This window comes from Cherax quadricarinatus, chromosome 22, assembly GCF_038502225.1.
Source record: "Cherax quadricarinatus isolate ZL_2023a chromosome 22, ASM3850222v1, whole genome shotgun sequence".
Classification (NCBI taxonomy): Eukaryota; Metazoa; Arthropoda; class Malacostraca; order Decapoda; family Parastacidae; genus Cherax; species Cherax quadricarinatus.
Genome location: NC_091313.1, coordinates 30,605,080 through 30,624,968, shown reverse-complemented (window position 1 = coordinate 30,624,968; position 19,889 = coordinate 30,605,080). Strand labels below are relative to the sequence as shown.

Genomic DNA, 19,889 nt, shown 5'->3' with positions numbered 1-19,889 from the left:
CCCCGCCCCCGCGGTCCGGCCGATGACCACGCCTCCTGGTTTTCGCCCTACCAGGACAAAACCCAGAATGACGTAAAGTGACAAACGTGATACGAAAGCAGGAAGTAAGAAAGGGGAGTAAGCAAGTTGATTTAGGTAGAAGTACACATAAGTACAATTATCATACATAGCGTAAATATCTAGGATAATCCTCCTCAAAAAAGTCAGTGACTTATTTCCATTCGTGTCCTTGAGAAAATGGAAAAGGGACGTCGGGAAGTAGGTGATCAAAGAGACAGCAATAGGTACTTGTTACATAGACTGGAACTTGCCAGGTCCTCATGATTAACTTCGAAGAGGTTGAGAATTCTATTTTTTTTTAATCTGTATAATACTCTATGACCTTAGTGGGCTTAACGCTTCTTTTTTATTATTCTATTACTAATAATAATATTATTTTTAATTAATGTCATGGGCTTTTATTTTCCATTTCTTCAAGATCAAGGGTCTTCATTTTTTTTTTTTTTTGGTGAAGCTGCGAGATCATGGATCATGAAGTGTTTCATGAAGAGTGAGTGATCCTGGTGTCTCAGCAGACTCACTTTATCTCAGTCTCCCCACTCCATTCTTTGTTGACATCCCGTCTCTTGTTTAGCCGACTGTGTGGTGACAGGTGGTGCTGGCTGTGGTGACAATTGGTGCTGAGTGTGGCGACAGGTGGTGCTGATTGTCTGTGGTAACAATTGGTGCTGACTGTACGTGCTGACAATTGGTGCTGACAACTGGTGCTGACAACTGGTGCTGACAACTGGTGCTGACTCTGTGGTGACAGGTGGTGGAGAGGGGGGAGGGGGTAGAAGGCAGCATAACCACGGATTTGAACGTTTCCTGGCAACACTCCACCGCCTCACTGTCAGACGTATTGCGCCCTGATTTATTTCCGAGGTTAAATATACGTTTATGCAACCTAAGGTGTACAAGACATGAACGCTGGCTACGAAGACCCTCGTGGTTGTCTCTTTAGCAGATTATAACGAGTAGTCGTTCATGTCTGTACTCCTACGGGTTTAGTGCTCCCCCTTGATTATGATAATAATAATCATGTCTGTACTGCTGTTAGGTTGTAGTGAATTGGTTGACTGTTTGTGTACGTGTGTGTTAGTTACCATTGGTCAAAACCACCTGTCGATGGACACTTGTCCTGTTGTGTATGTGGGTTTGAGTGTGTGTGAGAGAGAGAGAGAGAGAGAGAGAGAGAGAGAGCGAGAGCGAGAGCGAGAGCGAGAGCGAGAGCGAGAGCGAGAGCGCTGTAAAGGTGGGCAAAACGCAGGCCCCAGTTAAAGGGACATTTTCCAATTTAAGGAGAACTGGCAGAGTTTTGATAAAATAGAGAGTGATTGTGGCCCGTTTTATTACGTTACGTTCTTCCTTCCCCCCTCCCCCTTCCATTTCCCTTCCCTTCTCTCCCATTCTTCCCTTCTCTTCCCTCTTTTCCTTTCCTTTCTTCTGTTTCTCTAATGCACCGCGGGGGCGTTGATCCCCGGAATAACCTCCAGGTAACCTCCAGGTAACCAGGTATCTCCTCTCTCTCTCTCTCTCTCTCTCTCTCTCTCTCTCTCTCTCTCTCTCTCTCTCTCTTGGACTCTCGCTTCAAAAAGATTTCTCGGCTTCATCTTTTCTACTGTCATGTTTTTCTCGCGTAGACAAATAAGTGGAAAACGGAGAAAAAGGAGGAGAGCAGAAGATAGGATGGACGGTGTGAAAACGAGAGAGAGAGAGAGAGAGAGAGAGAGTGTGTGTGTGTGTGTGTGTGTGTGTGTGTGTGTGTGTGTGTGTGTGTGTGTGTAAAGAGAAGAGAGAGAATCTGTCATATTAGCTAGTGGTTACTTCATAACAGTGATCCCAGGCCTCGGTAAACTGCTCCCTTATGCTAATGTTCTCCTCGCCTCCAATATGTGCCATACTGATACTGCTGCCGCCGCTGCGTCTGCCGCTGCGTCTGCTGCTATAACTAGCCCGGACTCATTCTCTCATCTTCCTCATCCCTCTCCCCACATTTGCTCTCCTTCCATCTTTTTCCTTCATATATCTCTTTCCCCTCTTCCATCCTCTCTCTCTCTCTCTCTCTCTCTCTCTCTCTCTCACTCTCCCTCTTTCATTCTCTCTCTCTCTCTCTCTCTCACCCTCGTGCTCCATTTTCAACCCCCGTATATACTCTCCCACCCCAATTCATTTCTTTTCCTTCCTTCCTCCCTCCCTCCCTCTCCCTTCCTTCCTCCCTCCCTCTCCCTTCCTCCCTTCCTCCCTCCCTCCCTCTCCCTTCCTCCCTCCCTCCCTCCATCTCCCTTGCACTTATTACCATTATATATTCTTCGACAAAAGCGGTTTTTCTTTTTATTTACGTTTCCTCACACCAAAGTCGTCTGAGATAGAGGGTGTGGCCAGCAGAGTGCCACGAGCAGACGTCAGCAGTGCTGCCCAGGCAACTCTGCGCGTAACGTGCTGCTTACAAGACGTATCCAAGAAGACGCGTACAAGGTTTACCCAAGATGCACCGGTCCCAAATTTACACTCCGAAATCGCTCCCTACGAAACAGCAAAAGACTGGTCGAGCGGTTCAACATACCCACGATGAAAAGTCGGGGCGCCATTAGCACATTAAGGGTAAACACAGTGAGTGTTCGAGGCCCAAGACTGTTCAACAGCCTCCCACCAGGCATAAGGGGAATAGACCTTTGGATGCCTTCAAGAGGGAGCTGGACAGATACCTTAAGTCATTACCCTATCAACTGGGCTGTTGGACTACGTGCGGCTAACAATAACACCCTGGTTGATCAGGCCCTGATCCACCGGGAGGCCTGTCAAGGACTGGGCAGCGGGGGTTACCTGGAGGTTACCTGGAGGTTATTCCGGGGATCAACGCCCCCGCGGCCCGGTCCATGACCAGGCCTCCCGATGGATCAGGGCCTGATCAACTAGGCTGTTACTGCTAGCCGCACGCAGTCCAACGTACGAGCCACAGCCCGGCTGATCCGGCACTGACTTTAGGTATCTGTCCAGCTCTCTCTTGAAGGCAGCCAGGGGTTTATTGGCAATTCCCCTAATGCTTGATGGGAGGCTGTTAAACAGTTTTGGGCCCCGGACACTTATGGTGTTTTCCCTTAGTGTACCAATGGCGCCCCTACTTTTTATTGGGGGCATTTTGCATCGCCTGCCCAGTCTTTTACTTTCGTAGGAAGTGATTTCTGTGTGCAGATTTGGGACCATTCCTTCCAAGATTTTCCAAGTGTAGATTATGATATATCTCTCCCTCCTGCGTTCCAACGAGTACAAGTCAAGTGCTTCCAAGCGTTCCCAGTAGTTAAGGTGCTTGACAGAACTTATACGTGCAGTAAAGGATCTCTGTACACTCTCTAGATCTGCGATTTCACCTGCTTTAAATGGAGATGTTAATGTACAGCAGTATTCTAGCCTAGAGAGAACAAGTGATTTGAAAAGGATCATCATGGGCTTGGCATCTCTCGTTTTGAAAGTTCTCATTATCCATCCTATCATTTTCTTTGCACGTGCGATCGTGGCACTGTTGTGATCCTTGAAAGTGAGATCCTCAGACATTACTACTCCCAGGTCCCTTACATTATTTTTCCGCTCTATTGTATGGCCGGAGTCAGTAGTATACTCTGTTCTAGTTATTATCTCCTCCAGTTTTCCATAACGGAGTAGTTGGAATTTGTCCTCATTGAACATCATATTGTTGATCCCCGCGGTCCAGTCCTTGACAGGAAGCGGGAGTAGACAACCTCCAGGTAGACGCAAGGCTTACCCTAGACACAATCGTAACACTTTAAGACGCACGCAAGACGCACGCTCATACAGAAGGCAAAAAAGGCCTAACACCGAAAAAAAATCTATGGCCGTATGTCATCAGATGGCGGGTGGCGCGTGTGTTTGTTGATGGTAACAGCTTGTTGTCTGGTTGTCTGGGAGTGTGGGGAGAGGTGAGGCTGGATACAGTTGCGAGAGGGGAAGGATGACGGGTGAGGGGAAAATACAGGAGGTAAGGGGTATAAATAGGGGTGGGGGAGATTCTAGTGTGAGGGGTGGAGGACCTTCTTGATTGGTCTTGAAGAGGTTAATGAACATAGGAGTCTAGAGACTGGGTGATGTCAGAGGAAGAAGTGGAGGAGGAAGATGACACAGAAGAGGGAGGAGGGAAAAGAACGTCAAGGTACAACATGAATATTAGCAGCCGTTAAAGGGGGGACGGGGGTTGCTACCGCAACAACACCATATCACCCACCATACCACACACCACACCACACCACCCACTACACCACACCACCCACAACACCACCCACCACACCACCCACCACACCACACCACCCACCACACCACACCACCCACCACACCACCCCACCCACCACACCACACCACCCACCACGCCCACCACCCACCACACCACCCTCCACGCCCACCACACCACCCACCACACCACCCACCACACCACCCACCACACCACCCACCACACCACCCACAACACCACACCACCCACCACACCACCCACAACACCACCCACAACACCACCCACAACACCACCCACAACACCACACCACCCACCACACCACCCACACCACCACACCACCACACCACCCACAATACCACACCACCCACACCACCACACTACCACACCACCCACAATACCACACCACCACACCACCCACAACACCACACTACCACACCACCCACAACACCACACCACCCACAACACCACACCACCCACAACACCACACCACCCACAACACCACACCACCCACAACACCACACCACCCACAACACCACACCACCCACCCCACAACGCCACCCAAACCCACCACGCGATCAGAACCCACCACGCCACCCACCCCACCATAAACAGAGACGCACCCAGTGGCGGTATAACTAAGGTTGTCGTTGCCAGGGCAGAGGTTGTTTAAGAGAGGCCTACCATCCATCATGACATGGGCCTACAGTGATGCTGGGTTTGCATAGAGGATTAGGCTGGTAGTCGCAGTTTCCTTACGGCTTGCTGCACTTTGAGAGGGATTACGTATGTAAAGTTGGTTTGTTTAAGTCACTTGTGCTGCAGTGTGAAGGGAGGAAGGCCTAATCCTCTCTACTTCCTCTCCTCTTCCTTTTTCTCCCTTTCTTCATCATTTCCTCCACCTCTTCCTCCCTCCTTTCTTCCCTGCCTTACTGAAGTCTTCTCCCAGCTCAGGCTGACGGATTTCAAAACCGTGTTTGAGCGCCATCTTGCGTGATGAATATGACACTGTCAACATGGACAGCTTTTGACCCGACTGTGCAATACAGAATAGGGTTGCAGCACATTGCTGATACATCCAGTTTTAAATAAAAAAGAATATTTTTTCCCGTGTCACTCACTTTGCCTTCCCTCTGCCCGCCTTTAACTTTCCTTCTGCGGGAAGGAGAGGCTCGTTATCTCAGGAAAAAAGTGAAAATCCTCGACTTTCCCACAAGAATTGGAATCATCTCAAGAATTCGCTGCCAGACGCCCAACTTGCGACACAGTTTCTTGTGCTGGCCACCAATCTTGGTTGATAACGAACGATTGGGTAGCTGAGCAAAGAGAACAAAGAGGTAGAATGGGGAAGAGAAAGGGAAGAGGAAGGAGCAGGAGGGAGGATCAGTAAAAAAGGAGTTGAGGAAGGAACAACAATAATATGGGGAGTATAAAAAGATGAAGTAGGAAGACACGGAAGGAAGGAGTACCCGAGTTTATGGGAAATCTAGAAAGATCACCACTGTCAAGATGGAGGCCGTGCTGAGGACAGGTAAAAGTCATGCTATCACTGATTCTCTCTAGATATTACAGACTATGAAAGTAGCGAGCTTCCTTATCCCCGCTTGCTTCTTCCCGCCATACTGCCAGCTTGAAAAAAAAAAAAAAAGCTAAAGCCGGTTGAAAAACGAATGCGAATCATAAACAAAGACATAATCTATGGTTAACTAGCCATCCAGTTCCGGTTTAGGGCCTTCCACTGGGCGCACCCTTCCGGTTTAGGCCTTCCACTGGGCGCACCCTTCCGGTTTAGGCCTTCTACAGAGCGCACCCTTCCGGTCTAGGACCAGCAGCTGGAGGGTCACCTTTTCACACCTAGGTGTTACTTCCGGTTTTGACCATGACCTCGCCCTCGAGACTACCTCACCCTTGACCCCCCAACCAATACCCCCACCCACGACCCCCCCCCCCTTCGCGACCCCCGCCCCCGCGCCCCGCGCGCCCCCGCCCGCCCCTTCGCGACCCCCGCCCGCGCGCCCGCCCGCGCGCCCCGCCCGCGCGCGCCCGCCCGCGCCCTTCGCGACCCCCGCCCGCGCCTTCTGCTGCGCCTTCTGCAGCGTCGTCCGGATCGCCCCCGCGCCTCGAATTTTTTTTTTCTTATGATTCCTTGGATCAAGGTTTTTTGAATTTCCCCCTTTTTTGTGCTCTCCATCTCCTCGGATCAAGTTTTTGAGGTTCCCCCTCTCACTTTCACCCCCATGGGGTTTCTCGAAATCAAGTTTTTTTGGATTCCCCCCTATGGGGGTTTCTCCATCTCCTCGGATCAAGTTTTTTGGATTCCCCCCCTATGGGGTTTTCGAAAGTCTCCACTTCCTCGGATCCCCCTCCCACTTTCACCCCCAACCCAAAAAATTTCTCGATAATACAAGTTTTTGGATTCCCCCCTATGGGGTTTTCGAAATTCTCCATCTCCTTGGCTCAAGTTTTTTTGGATTCCCCCCCCCCCTCGGATCAAGTTTTTTGGATTTCCCCCCTCTGGGGGTAAAATTCATTTCCTCGGATCAAGTTTTTGGAATCCCCCCCTCTGGGGGTAAGCATGCTTACTACAGGTCTAAACATCTTCCCCTTATTATTTTAAAATGAACTAAAAGTTTCCTCTCATTAAGTTAAATGAACTAAAAAAGTGTTTACTCTCAGTGACGTTTCCTCTCATTAAGTTAAATGAACTAAAAAGGACCAGTGACGTCACGCGCACAAGCTCAATCAGGTCGACTTACCCCTATGTCAGTGACGTCACGCACACAGGCTGAATCTTGTCGATCCTTTTAGTTAATAAGGGGCCATAGTAGTGACGTCACACACACAGGTTGAATCATGACGACCCTTTTAGTTCATTCAAGTTAATAAGGGGGCATAGTACCTACATCATAGGGAAAACATTTTCATCATCAGAAAGACACATTTCAGGATAACACTAATACACAATATTTTTTTTTCATTATTTATTATACAGCCATTACATTTCTGGTAATACAAACAAATACAATTTCATTGAAAAAAGCTACAATTCATTGACTAAAATCAACGTAGAGTAATTTTTCTTCTCTTGTAGAATTTCTGTGCATTTTGTTCAGGGTCATCATCTTCTTCCTCATCTGTTATACAATAAACTTCTGGGGGGGAAGCTGGCAGATAATTATGGGGGAATCCTCATCCATACATGAATTAGGTTGGGAATTTGTCATAAAATATTCCATCTCGCTCCATACGCATTTATCGCAATAACAACTACTAACACATTCTCCACTCATATGAGACTGGGGAGAAGGGTCGATCTCGGCGTGGGTAGGAGTTACAATATCCTGGATAAAAGCGTTAACATCAACCACCTGAGTAGGAGGCACAGTCTCAACATCCACATGAGGTCGGGGAGAAGTCTCGTTGGTAGGAGGGGTAGCAACAGCATCTCCATATGGATGGGTAGGAGGCTGGGTGGATCTCGCTCCTAACAATCCCATCAACTCGCAAATCATTTGCTCCTGTCGGATTTGATTTGCGCGAATAAGTTCCAACAACCGCATTATATTCGCATCTGGCAAAGAAAAAAAATTTCTCGATTAGAAGAAGAATAAGGCATATCTTTAATTGCATTAAAAAGTTTTATTGGTTAATACATTACACTTCTAAAATCATTTATGTGTAAAAAAAGATTTTTTCAATATTAGAACAAGATTCACTCAGATAATGAACAAAAAATCACTTACCATTTACCGCAGGTGGATTATTCCGACATACACAGGGATGCAGTCTTCTCTCCTCCTCGCAGACACCTCCAACGGAGTACTGAATTGGATTCATCCTTGACCCAACTTGAATGACAGTAGATGCAAAGAGTGACCCAGCACGGGCATTTATAGCAGCGTTATGACCTTTCGCCCCGCCTCTAACCTTTCGCCCCGCCTCTAAACGCCTCTACCCCACCGTATTATAATTCCAATATTTTACACAGATTTTCATAATTCCACGTTGAATTATTAGCAAATACACTTGAACATGAGGGTATATTGAAATGCTCATATGCATATTTCATTATAAATTGGTCATTCTTTAATTTATTTCTACCAAAATCTTTAAACAAATATGGTATAATTTTCTTGACGCTATAATTTGTTAACTTATACACAAAATATATAGCATATAAGCCGCACACCAATGATTTTTCATGTTGAATCCTCTGATTAATACCGTACATGAAATTTCTCTTGTATATAATTTTCTCATATATATTTGTATAATGTTTTAAATCCACCCCGAAACTATCTAAATATATTAATATGTATTTGTTCACATATATAGTAATCCAATGACCCATATTTTCATCTTGATCGTTCAATATATTAATGATGAAAATTACCGGCTTATCTTTTATCCTCATAATAACTTCATTTATATTATTTGCGGCAAAACATCCCAAATACGAGGCGTATCTTCCCGTATGATGTTTCAAGGCAATATTTATTTCTTCACAATTCATGATCTATACTCGCGTATGCACTATCACTGTTCTATTTTCATTTATATTTAAAATCGCATTAGTTTCACCAAACATCAGACAAATTCTATTCTCATCTTTCGGTTTACCAAATGTCATATCTATTCTCAAATTACCATTCTTCTCGACAGATATAGCATTCTTAACCTGTTCACTTCTCAGGTCAACACCTAATATAGTTCTGCCTTGGAGAAAACTCTTATATGTAATCAGATGATCAGTCTCCAAACCCAGAGATTTCAAGGTAGCGTAATATAACCTACTCGCGTGGGTAGGGAACTTACAGTCAATATTAAGAATCATTTCTGAATTAATTGTAACCCCGAAATGATTCAAATCTTCATGTTGAAAATATAATGGATTAAAATTATATCCTCCATCATATGTCTTCATATCAACTAATATAATAAATATCTTATCGGGTATGACTTGTCCCCAAGGATTATCTGCGATCAATTGTGTTTGATTAGATGTCAGAATATATGATTTAAATAATGTCTTCTTGAACAGATATTCACACCCCTGCGGGTTTGCCCTCATGCTTGAATTCAATGCAATTAATGCATTCGTATACGGAATAACTTTATCGATCCATAATTTAATGGAATTAATATTATATTTATATGTTTTTCCGCTTAATGGAGTCATAATTACCCATGCGGGTGAATGCATTTCAAGTCTCAATCGACATTCGACACTATCCAGGATATATTCGTGAAAACTACTCACATCCAGCATCAAAGGGAAACAAGTATTCACTTCATTCGTTAATTTACCTTCGTCTTTCTTAATATCATCTAAATCAGCTGTTGTAATAGTACTACTTGCTGTGTCTTTATTACGAAAGAATGCTATTCTTCCCAATGTATCTAATTTTGATGGGGATAAATGCTTAAGCAGTTTAATATAACCCGTATATGAATAAAATGGATTCGATTCTATAAGTTGTTCATTGAGATACAAACACACAGATTTGAATATTGTCTGACTTATAGAGTTCACAAATATGACCTTATCTCCGTCTCCCAGTGCACTCCCATCCTCCTTTGTTATATTTATGTTCATTTCCAAGGCCAGACTCGTTAAATCTAAAAAATGACCTTCTGAACTTTGTATTCTAAATTCGAGAAATTTATCAGATCCTTGATTTACTGGTAATACTTCACATGTGCGTCTAGCTGCTATTGAGGATTCAATAATGGTATGTCCTGGTAATTTTGGGAATCCATCAGTTATGGAATGAGAATAAGTGGGGACGGGGGCGTTGAGTCCCCCTGGTGTAACGTATAGAGCACCAGCCGACATACTAACAATATGACAGTTAACAATAAACTAAAATTAATTAAATATTCCAGTTTCTTTTATTATTAAATTTCAATCGTTTCAAACCAATCTTTCTACTTCCTCCGGATAATAACTTCTGTCCGACACCCTTCAATGTTTCTACGCCTCTATTTCTCGCAGAATTTTTCAATGCAATACCATTATTAACATCGTTCAACACATTTTGCCCGTATTGTAATACTCCCGGAGCAAAGGTATTCAATAAGAATGGTAATGCTTTTCTGGCCATCCCACCGAGAAATGACAATAATCCTCCGCCCCTCCCTCTAGCTTTATATAATATAATATCATCTAAACCTCCCCCTTTCACCCTCGAAGTATCAAAGAGTTTCAGGAATGATTCCACTGAAGGAGGAGAGAAACTGGTTCTCATCTTGACGGTTCGTTCAATATTAACTCAACTTGATCATTCACTCTCGTTTTATAGGTCTTAAATGTAGTACACATACAGTAGAACACTTGTCATTATATTGAATTAACCTTCCTTTCTGATCAGCGAGCTTAATACTCACTTGATCAATTATCTTTTTATTAAGTGGTTTATACATTGTGGGGTCATAATTAGATCTTAATGTATTAATATCAACTACTCCCAAAAGAGATACCAACTGATCGCCAAAATTAATGGGATCAATCAAATCGCTATATATTAACATATAATTAATACCTGATTCAGGATCGGGTGGGTTTACCGCCTTCACACCAGACTCGTTAAAAATAATCTCTTTTTTATTGGTAAAGACATACAAAATTTCATTACCTGAGAACCCTAGCATATCGCTTCCTTCTTTATCAAATTCCAACCCCACATAAGCACTGGTAATATCAGAAGGTAGTATAATTTTTTTTTTCAAGTTAATAACCACTCTGTTTATTCCTGGATGATATGTGAACACAATTGAGTTTTTGGGGATGATAATACCCGTTGTATGTTTAACTGCTATTAAGAGATTTGCATTAATATCCTCATTTATTGCCTCTAAAATCCTTGTCATATCACCTCCAATAATTTTGCTCATATCAATTTTATGCATATATTTATTTACTGTAGATTTCTCATATGTAATACATATCTTCAAATTCTTTTGCGGTATATAATGCGTCTTGGGGTAAATTATATTTTTCAGAGCAACCTCATAATCAATTTTATTATCTAATATAATGGGGTCATATAATTTATTAATGAAAGCCGAAGGTGTATTGGCGGGAAATAAATCGAGACTTGAATCGCTACACACGTATAGAAGACGTTCAGCCATCTCTACACTCTTATAACACACACTAAATAAAAACATAACATCACAGAGTTTATATACTCACCTAATATGATATCCACGATGTTTCTCTCCTTACACCGCCTCCTTTATGTAATAATTGTTTTCTCACTTTTGTATTCCTCACAAAATCAAAATGTATACCTGATATATTTAATAAATGCTTTATTTCTGTTAAGTAATCAGAATCGATTCTTCTCGCTGATTTCACATTATTTTCTGATAAAACATTTAATATTTCAATAATATTACGTCCAGTAATGGGGGTAAGAAGGTCACCATTCTCATCCCAACTCACCAAAGGATTTCTTTGCAATAATACCAACATTGATTTCACATATTCTATATTTCTCGCACTCACTCTTATGTGCATGAATCTTGACAAATCTGGGGTTTTCTGAGGTTTCACCGAGGTGAGAGCAGGTGGGTTGACCTGCCTAGCGGGAGTAGTCTTAAACTTGCGTTTAACACCACGCTTCAAGCATGCACCACCACCACCTCCTTCTAAATTCTCATCACCCTCCGATTTTACTAACTCGAGAGGTTTCCGATTCATAACTGAAGTTGGTACAAGATAAAATTCTTTCATGATTTATTAAACAATCTCGAAATAATATTTACTGCTAGAGGTAATATAATGCCAAGAAGATTTCCACCTCTGATACTCAGCAAATATTTCTTTTTACGCTGAAAACCGATTTTCTTACAAGCTAATGATTTAATCTCGTTCTTGTACTTTTTAAATATTTTAGGGTCTAATGGTATTTTATTCTTAATCAAATTCTTGAAAATCTCACTGATACAACTTATGTGTGTTTTCTTAAACTGTTGTAATAAACTCTTCCGATGATTGCGTGGGAGACTATTAAGTAATGTAATTAATTCTTTAAATTTTTCTAATAATGATTTTTTCATTGTACCTTCAACAAATCTCCTTCTTTGACCCACGAATTAAAAGTGGAATCATAACCTTTATAAGATACCAAATAATGCGTAATTCCACCAATTTTTTTTCGTTTCAATACTCTGTCGATAATATATTCTGGAGGTGGTATGACTGGGGTCAATTCTTCGCGATAAAATATTCCTTTAATCTTTTCACCTTTCAAATCTTTCAAATGATATGTTGTTATAGGTTGAGAATTATTAATTCTATATATTTTAAATATTTCCTCTGTATTTTGTGTGTGAAACCCTCGGTTAAACGCGGATGATCTGCTAAGAGTCACTCTTGTTGTGTCTCCAACAGCCAATTTCTTACTGATTCGTTTCTTATTGGATCTTCCATTTTTATAATTTATCCGAAACTGATTCCTTATATCATTCAATGACGTAATACCATGGACTTGCAATGGGGTTTTACCGCCAATCCCCGAGTGCGGAGATGAATTATACGCATCTACTAATTCATTTAACACTTTTGAATAATTAAATGTATTGGCACTTGTCATATACTTGTATAATTTACGTTTCAGCGTTTGCAAGCCTCTCTCTGCAATGGAAGCTTTTGTTTCTTTCGAAAATACATGATATAACTTTATATGCTTACTCTGGAGATAATTCTGTACCTGTTTATTTAGAAACTCCCTGCCTTTATCTGTAAATAATCTCGATATATTCTTCGCCTTTTCATTCTCCAATATGTTTTGTAATGCATGTAAAGTGCTCGGTCCGTCTTTCTTTTTCATGAGTACTGCTTGTAAATATCTTGAAAAAACATCGATACACACGAGAATGTATTTATATCCATCATTATATCTGGATAATTTAGACATATCACCCAAATCACAGGTTAATATCACTCTGGGTTTAGGAGCAATTATTTTCCTACGAGGAAACTTCTTAGGTTTAAGAACGTATAAAGTATATGATCTTTCTGAATTTAAGAAATTTCTGACCTCTTTCAAGGTTATGGACGGATCGATCTTTTTTACAGCTGTATATAAACTGTTTACACCAGAGAATGACCCAGCAGATCCAGGATCTCTATAAACCTTTTCAATTAATTTTGCTCGCTCCATTGGTATACAATTTCGTAGGAATCCTGCCGTAACACATTGGTTCGCAACTGTAATGCTTCTGGTGTATTTAATGCAAGGTCTATGAATAAATAACCAAAGGGTGATCGTTTTATAGCAGATTTATATATATTTACAAATTCCTTATTTTTTCCGAACACTTGTCGCCCCAGAATCTCTACTTGTCCAAGATCCCTCATTTTAAATAAAGCAAAATGCGTGGCGTTTAAAGCCATGGTACGACTATATCGTCCTCCGTGAAATATATTTTGAGTAATCAGAATAATGCTTATATTATGATGTCTACCTTTAGTAAAACATTCGAGAATAATTTCACTGTTACCTGCTTTTAAAAATAGATCATCAACAATAATTATTGTATTTTCATCAGGTGATGCAATGACATTCTGCGGGTCGATAATATCGTTACTTAATGTTAATTTATGAGTTATCTCTGAATCTTGTTCTAAGGGATGTGATGTCACCCCGCATATTATAATGTTATGAAATTTCTCGTGGTATAACTTTATTAATTTTGATGTGAAATAAGATTTGCCACTATTCGAATAACCGGCAATGATAATCCTTGATGGATAACGAAATATATCAACGTCAGCAGATGTGTATGTTGACAAGTTCAACATCTTCCCCTTATTATTTTAAAATGATCTAAAAGCTTCCTCTCTTTAAGTTGAATGAACTAAAAAGGGTGTTTACCATAGAGAGGCGTCTTGTACACTGTAAGTCTTAATGGGTTTTCAAGATATATAATACTTTTAGTTCAATAAGGGGACACAGTTAATGTGGAGCAGGACTGCCTCACCAAAATTAGTTGCTTTAGGGTGACGATTGACCCAGGTGTTTCAGTAAGGATATACTGGTATTATATTCTATCTTGGATGTTACCCGCATTTCATGGCGCCTGTCTGTCCTGAGTTGACGCAGGTGTTATGTTCTACCTTGGGTGTGAACCGCATTACATGGCGCCTGTCTGTCCTGAGTTGACGCAGGTGTTATGTTCTACCTTGGGTGTGAACCGCATTACGCCATGTGTTGGGGTGACCCACAATGAGTCTCTCAGAGTGAGGACAGTGCTTCCATCCGTGACTGACCTCATCTTCCCCATATTATTTTAAAATGAACTAAAAGTTTCCTCTCATTAAGTTAAAGGACATCATCTTCCAACGCTGACCCGCATATCATGCTGTCTGTCTGACCTGTGTTGACCCAGGTGTTCATGATTATCTTAAATCTACCTTAGGTGTGAACCGCATTATACAGTAGTGTCGGGGGGAGGGGGCGGCCTATATAAGCTCAATGAGACACTCAGAGCGAGGACAGTGCTTCCATCCATCATCCGTGACTGACCTCATCTTCCCCCCACAGTATTCCTCTCATTAAGTTAAAGGACCTCATCTTCCAACGCTGAACCGCACAACATGGAGAAAGGTAAGTTGTACTTAGAAAATTCTTGTTTTTTTACATGTTTAATTTTTGTTGAAGCATACGAGTGAAATTTGGGTTAATTTTTGTTGAAGCATATGAGTGAAATTTGGGTTAATTTTTGTTGAAGCATACGAGTGAAATTTGGGTTAATTTTTGTGAAATACGTTTTGGGTTAGTGCGTTAATAAGTTAAATTTTTAATTGGTTAAATAAGTGAATTGGTGAAGAGGAGATTGTTAGAAAATTCTTGTTTTTTTTTACATGTTTAATTTTTGTTGAAGCATACGAGTGAAATTTTTACTGGGTTAGTGCGTTAATAAGTGAAATTCTTAACAGGGGATAGCATATATTCGAAATACTTGGAAGCATTGGTGAAGAGAAGATTATCGATTAGAAAGCAGCGTTCGTTGGTAATCGAGAAAGGCGGTGTACAACGCAATGAAAGGTTATTGCAATTGGATAATGAGTGGGCACGTGTAGATGCTTTATGGAAGAAGGCTATAGAAACAGGTATGTAACCAATTTGTGATCTTTTGTTGTGCTAGTCACTCGAGAAAAGATTTTTTGTTCTATTCATTGAAATCTTAATATTTTGGGTTATGAATTGGATGTGCTTTTTTTTCCTCTGTTCATTGAAATCTTAATATTTTTTGGGTTATGAATTGGATGTGCTTTTTTTTTTAATCTGTTAATTGAAATCTTAATATTTTGGGTTATGAATTGGATGTAATTTTTTTTTTCCTAATTGAAATTGTGAAGGGTGACCTGAATTACTGGACGTTTCCTCTGTTCATTGAAATATTAATATTTTTTGGGTTATGAATTGGATGTGCTTTTTTTCCTCTGTTCATTGAAATCTTAATATTTTTTGGGTTATGAATTGGATGTGCTTTTTTTCCTCTGCAGGAAATACACCTGGTAGTAATGTCGCCCAGCTTGGTGGTGAGAGTGCTAGTGTTGGTACCTCACAATGCGGAGGTGCGGGTACTTCTGCCCCCATTAATGATGATGAGAGAGCAACTACCTCGCATGACGTGTCTGACACGCATAATAGTGAAGATGAGACCCCAGAAGTTATTACATATATCCAGAATTTTAGAGGTAGACATACAGTGAGGAAATATAGTGTTCCTTCATCTTATAACAGAGAGTTAAGAATGTATTTACATGTTTATAGGGATTATTTTATAGAACAGATGCGAGATATGTATGATAGATCGCCTCTAGCAATGTCGCTCAGAATCCACCCAATTATAGTTATAAGGACATTACGTCAAAACATATCGGGTGATGATCAAAATGGACAATTTGTGATAAATTTAGCGTTTGAGTTAGTAAGTGAAGAGGAAATCTCTGAAGTATTTGATCGATGGGTGGGAACAATATTAGAAAGATACGAGTCAGAGTTGCAAGATCAGGAAGGATCTGGCTGGATCATAGATCAAATCGAATCTTTCAGTATCGAATATGTTAAAGTAGAATTCAGAGTGGGAGTGGGGTCATATGTGGCATATCCCGAGAAACTGCGAGGGAAGAAATATGTATTTAATCCAGAGATTAATGATGGGTTATGTGTACTGCGTGCTTTTGCCGCCTATCAATGTCATAAAAAGAACATGCCATGGAAACATATTCGCAGAGCAGTTAATACTAAGAGAGGTTGTCTTAATCATGCAAAATCTTCTATAGATGATTTCCCCATTACGCGTGATAAGTTAGGTATATTAGAGAAGGAAAATAAAGTGTCATTATATGTTTATCAATTAAGAAAGGATCAAGATAGGACATTTATGGCTATGTGTCGTAAGGGGAATAAGAAATATAAGGACATTATGTGCGCGTTATTGTTGAATGAAAGACATTTGGTTTTAATCAAAGATTTTGACGGGTATGTTAGAACGATAATGACAGAAAAAGGTGTAAAGAAGCACTGTCATAGTTGTTTGATGAAGTTGAATACACAGGAAGAGTTAGATATCCACGAAGATGGATGTAAAATCAATCAGGTTCTCGTATTCCCCCCGGAAGGAACAACAGTACACTTTGAAAATTTTAGTCATACGCATTCCAACGAATATATCGGTGTATTTGATTTCGAATGTGCATTAGACACAACTCTCCCAGCAGGTAAAATTGAGTCTCGTCATAAAGCCATTGCCTATTGTTATATTATATTTGATCGCAAAGGAGAAATAGTGTGTATAAAGAGTTATAAGGGGGAGGATGCTGTTAATCATTTCATTTTAAATGTTAGTGGTGAATGGAATAAAATAAAGTTTAGAAGACAGTATCATGAAATCCATATGACAGAGGAGGATGAGATGAGACATGATTCTCAGAACACTTGTGAATTATGTGGTAACACCTTCAAAAAACCCAAAGACAAACATAAACACCATGACCATACTTTAAATTTCAATAATTATATTGGAGCCTATTGTGCACGTTGTAATATGCAGTGTAAAGACAAGAGAGAGAAATTATTGCTTTTTTGTCATAACATGTCGTATGATTTAGGAATAATTTTAAAGGAATTGAATGTTGATAAATATAACGTTGAAATTCATTCGAAACAAGGATTCAAATTCTTGAAAGTAGAGATAGGTAAGGTTAGGTTTCAGGATTCACTGTCTTTATTGAATGGATCTCTTTCCACGTTAGCAGAACAACATATCAAGGCAGGTAAATCCCTGAAATATACAGAGACTATTCTGAAAGATGTGCCTCGAGATGTCTTACCTTTATTATGTAAAGGAAAACAAATTTTGTGTTATGATTATATTGATAGTTTAAAGAAGCTCGATGAAACAAAATTACCCAGTAAAGATCATTTTTTTAATTCTTTGAGAAATAGCGCTATCAGCCAAGAAGATTATGAACATGCATTGAAAGTGTTTGAGTTGGGTAAATGTAAGACTTTAGGAGATTACTTGATGTTATATCTCAAGACAGATGTTGGTTTGTTAGCCGATGTCTTCATGGAGTGGCGTAAAACACTCAAGGATATTTATAAGTTAGACGTTAGTAATTATATAAGTTTACCATCATTCAGTTGGGATGCATTCCTATTGAAAACTAATGTAAGATTAGATATGATATATTCCCATGAATTATATGACTTGATTAAAAGGAATCTCAGAGGTGGGTTTACCTGCGCAATTAATCAGTATTCTAAAGCAGATAATCCCCTAATTAACCCTAATTTTGATGTTGAGAGTGGAATGGGCACTCATATTCTATATCTAGATTTCAATTCTTTGTATGCTAGTGCGATGGTTGAAGCTCTTCCACAGAATGGTATCAGAAAATTATCCAATGACGAGAAGAATGCTATCCTCGATGTGGGATTAAGTAATGTTTCCTGTGAAGGTCAAAAGGGATATTGGATAGAATGTGATACCAAGCACATATCCCCCGAGGTAGCTAGACTCACTGATGAACTTCCTTTAATATTATCACATATGAATATATCAGAAGAGATGTTATCTCCTTATTGTGAATCTATATTGAAAAATGAAGGTAGAAAGATCCCCAAATCTAATGGGAAATTAGTGGGCAGTCATTTATCTCAGAAAAATTATTTGATCAGTCTAGAATTGTTACAGTTATTACTGGAACTTGGGTTAGAGGTGGAAAAGGTTCATACCATATATGAATATACACAGACAAAATTTTTAGAACCTTTCATATCAACTAATATTGCACAGAGAACAGCTACAAGATGTCCTATCAAGTCAAAAGCCTTCAAATTAACTAATAACGCCATATATGGGAAATCATTGCTGAATATTACAAAGTATGCTGAGAAATATAGATATATCAATAATGAGAAAGCATTTATTAGAGCGAGTAAGGATCCTTTGTTAAAAAATATCACACATTTAAATCAAGATAGAGTGATTTGCACATTCAATAAAGATATATTAGAAGTTAAGCAACCACTTTATCTCGGTTTTCAAATTCTTGAGATAGCTAAAAAGAAATTGTATCATTTTTGGTATAAAGTTTTAAAACAGCATTATGGTGATGATGTAAGACTTCTTTATACCGATACTGACTCGTATATTTTTAGCTTGAAATGTAAAGATTTGTACACCGAGTTAAAAAGTGAACCATTGTTAGGTTATATGGATTTTTCAAATTTCAGTCCTGAGCATCCCTTATATGATGATAGTAGAAAAGGGGAGCTGGGGTTATTGAAATCTGAAATGTGTGATAACCATATTAGCGAGTTGATAGCCCTGAAAGCTAAAATGTATTCTGTCAAGATTGCTGGAAGATCAACTAATGTCAGCAGAGCCAAGGGTATTCCTTCGCAATTTATGCCATTATTAACACATGCAAGATATAAGAATGTTTTATCAAATGCAGATAGAGAATTATTCACGTGTAAGTCTATAGGTAATGTAAAAGGTGAAATATGTACGGTAAGAATTAATAAGAGAGGTTTGTCAGCCTTTGATGATAAAAGATATCATTTGAATACTAATGAATCCTTGGCTTATGGACACCCTGATATTCCACCATCTAAACGTAGGAGAATAGAGTGATGTATTGCTTGTATAATAAATAATGAAAAAAAAATATTGTGTATTAGTGTTATCCTGAAATGTGTCTTTCTGATGATGAAAATGTTTTCCCTATGATGTAGGTACTATATCCCCTTATTAACTTGAATGAACTAAAAGGATCGACATGATTCAGCTTGTATGTGTGACGTCACTGCTGTGTCCCCTTATTAACTTGAATGAACTAAAAAAAAGGGTCGACATGATTCAGCCTGTGCGCGTGACGTCACTGCTATGTCCCCTTATTAACTAAAAGGGTCGACAAGATTCAACCTGTGTGCGCGTGGTCCTTTTTAGTTCATTTAACTTAATGAGAGGAATACTGACGTCACTGACATAGGGTCGACATGATTCAACCTGTGTGCGCGTGACGTCACTGACCGCCGAGTAAACGCTTTTTTTTTAGTTCATTTAACTTAATGAGAGGAAA

The 19,889-nt window shown here is 40.1% G+C and overlaps 1 protein-coding gene across 1 annotated transcript in view; it reads left to right on the top strand.

The window, feature by feature from the left end:
• LOC138853074 (uncharacterized) overlaps positions 1-19,536 on the top strand; it is an 838,210-nt gene extending 818,674 nt beyond the window's left edge. The window contains exons 4-5 of the mRNA XM_070087627.1: positions 15,228-15,401; positions 15,798-19,536. Coding sequence (XP_069943728.1) covers positions 15,228-15,401; positions 15,798-19,441 — 3,818 coding nt within the window. The 3' untranslated portion in view covers positions 19,442-19,536. The remainder of the gene's footprint in view (positions 1-15,227; positions 15,402-15,797) is intronic.
• Positions 19,537-19,889: the final 353 nt, after the last annotated feature.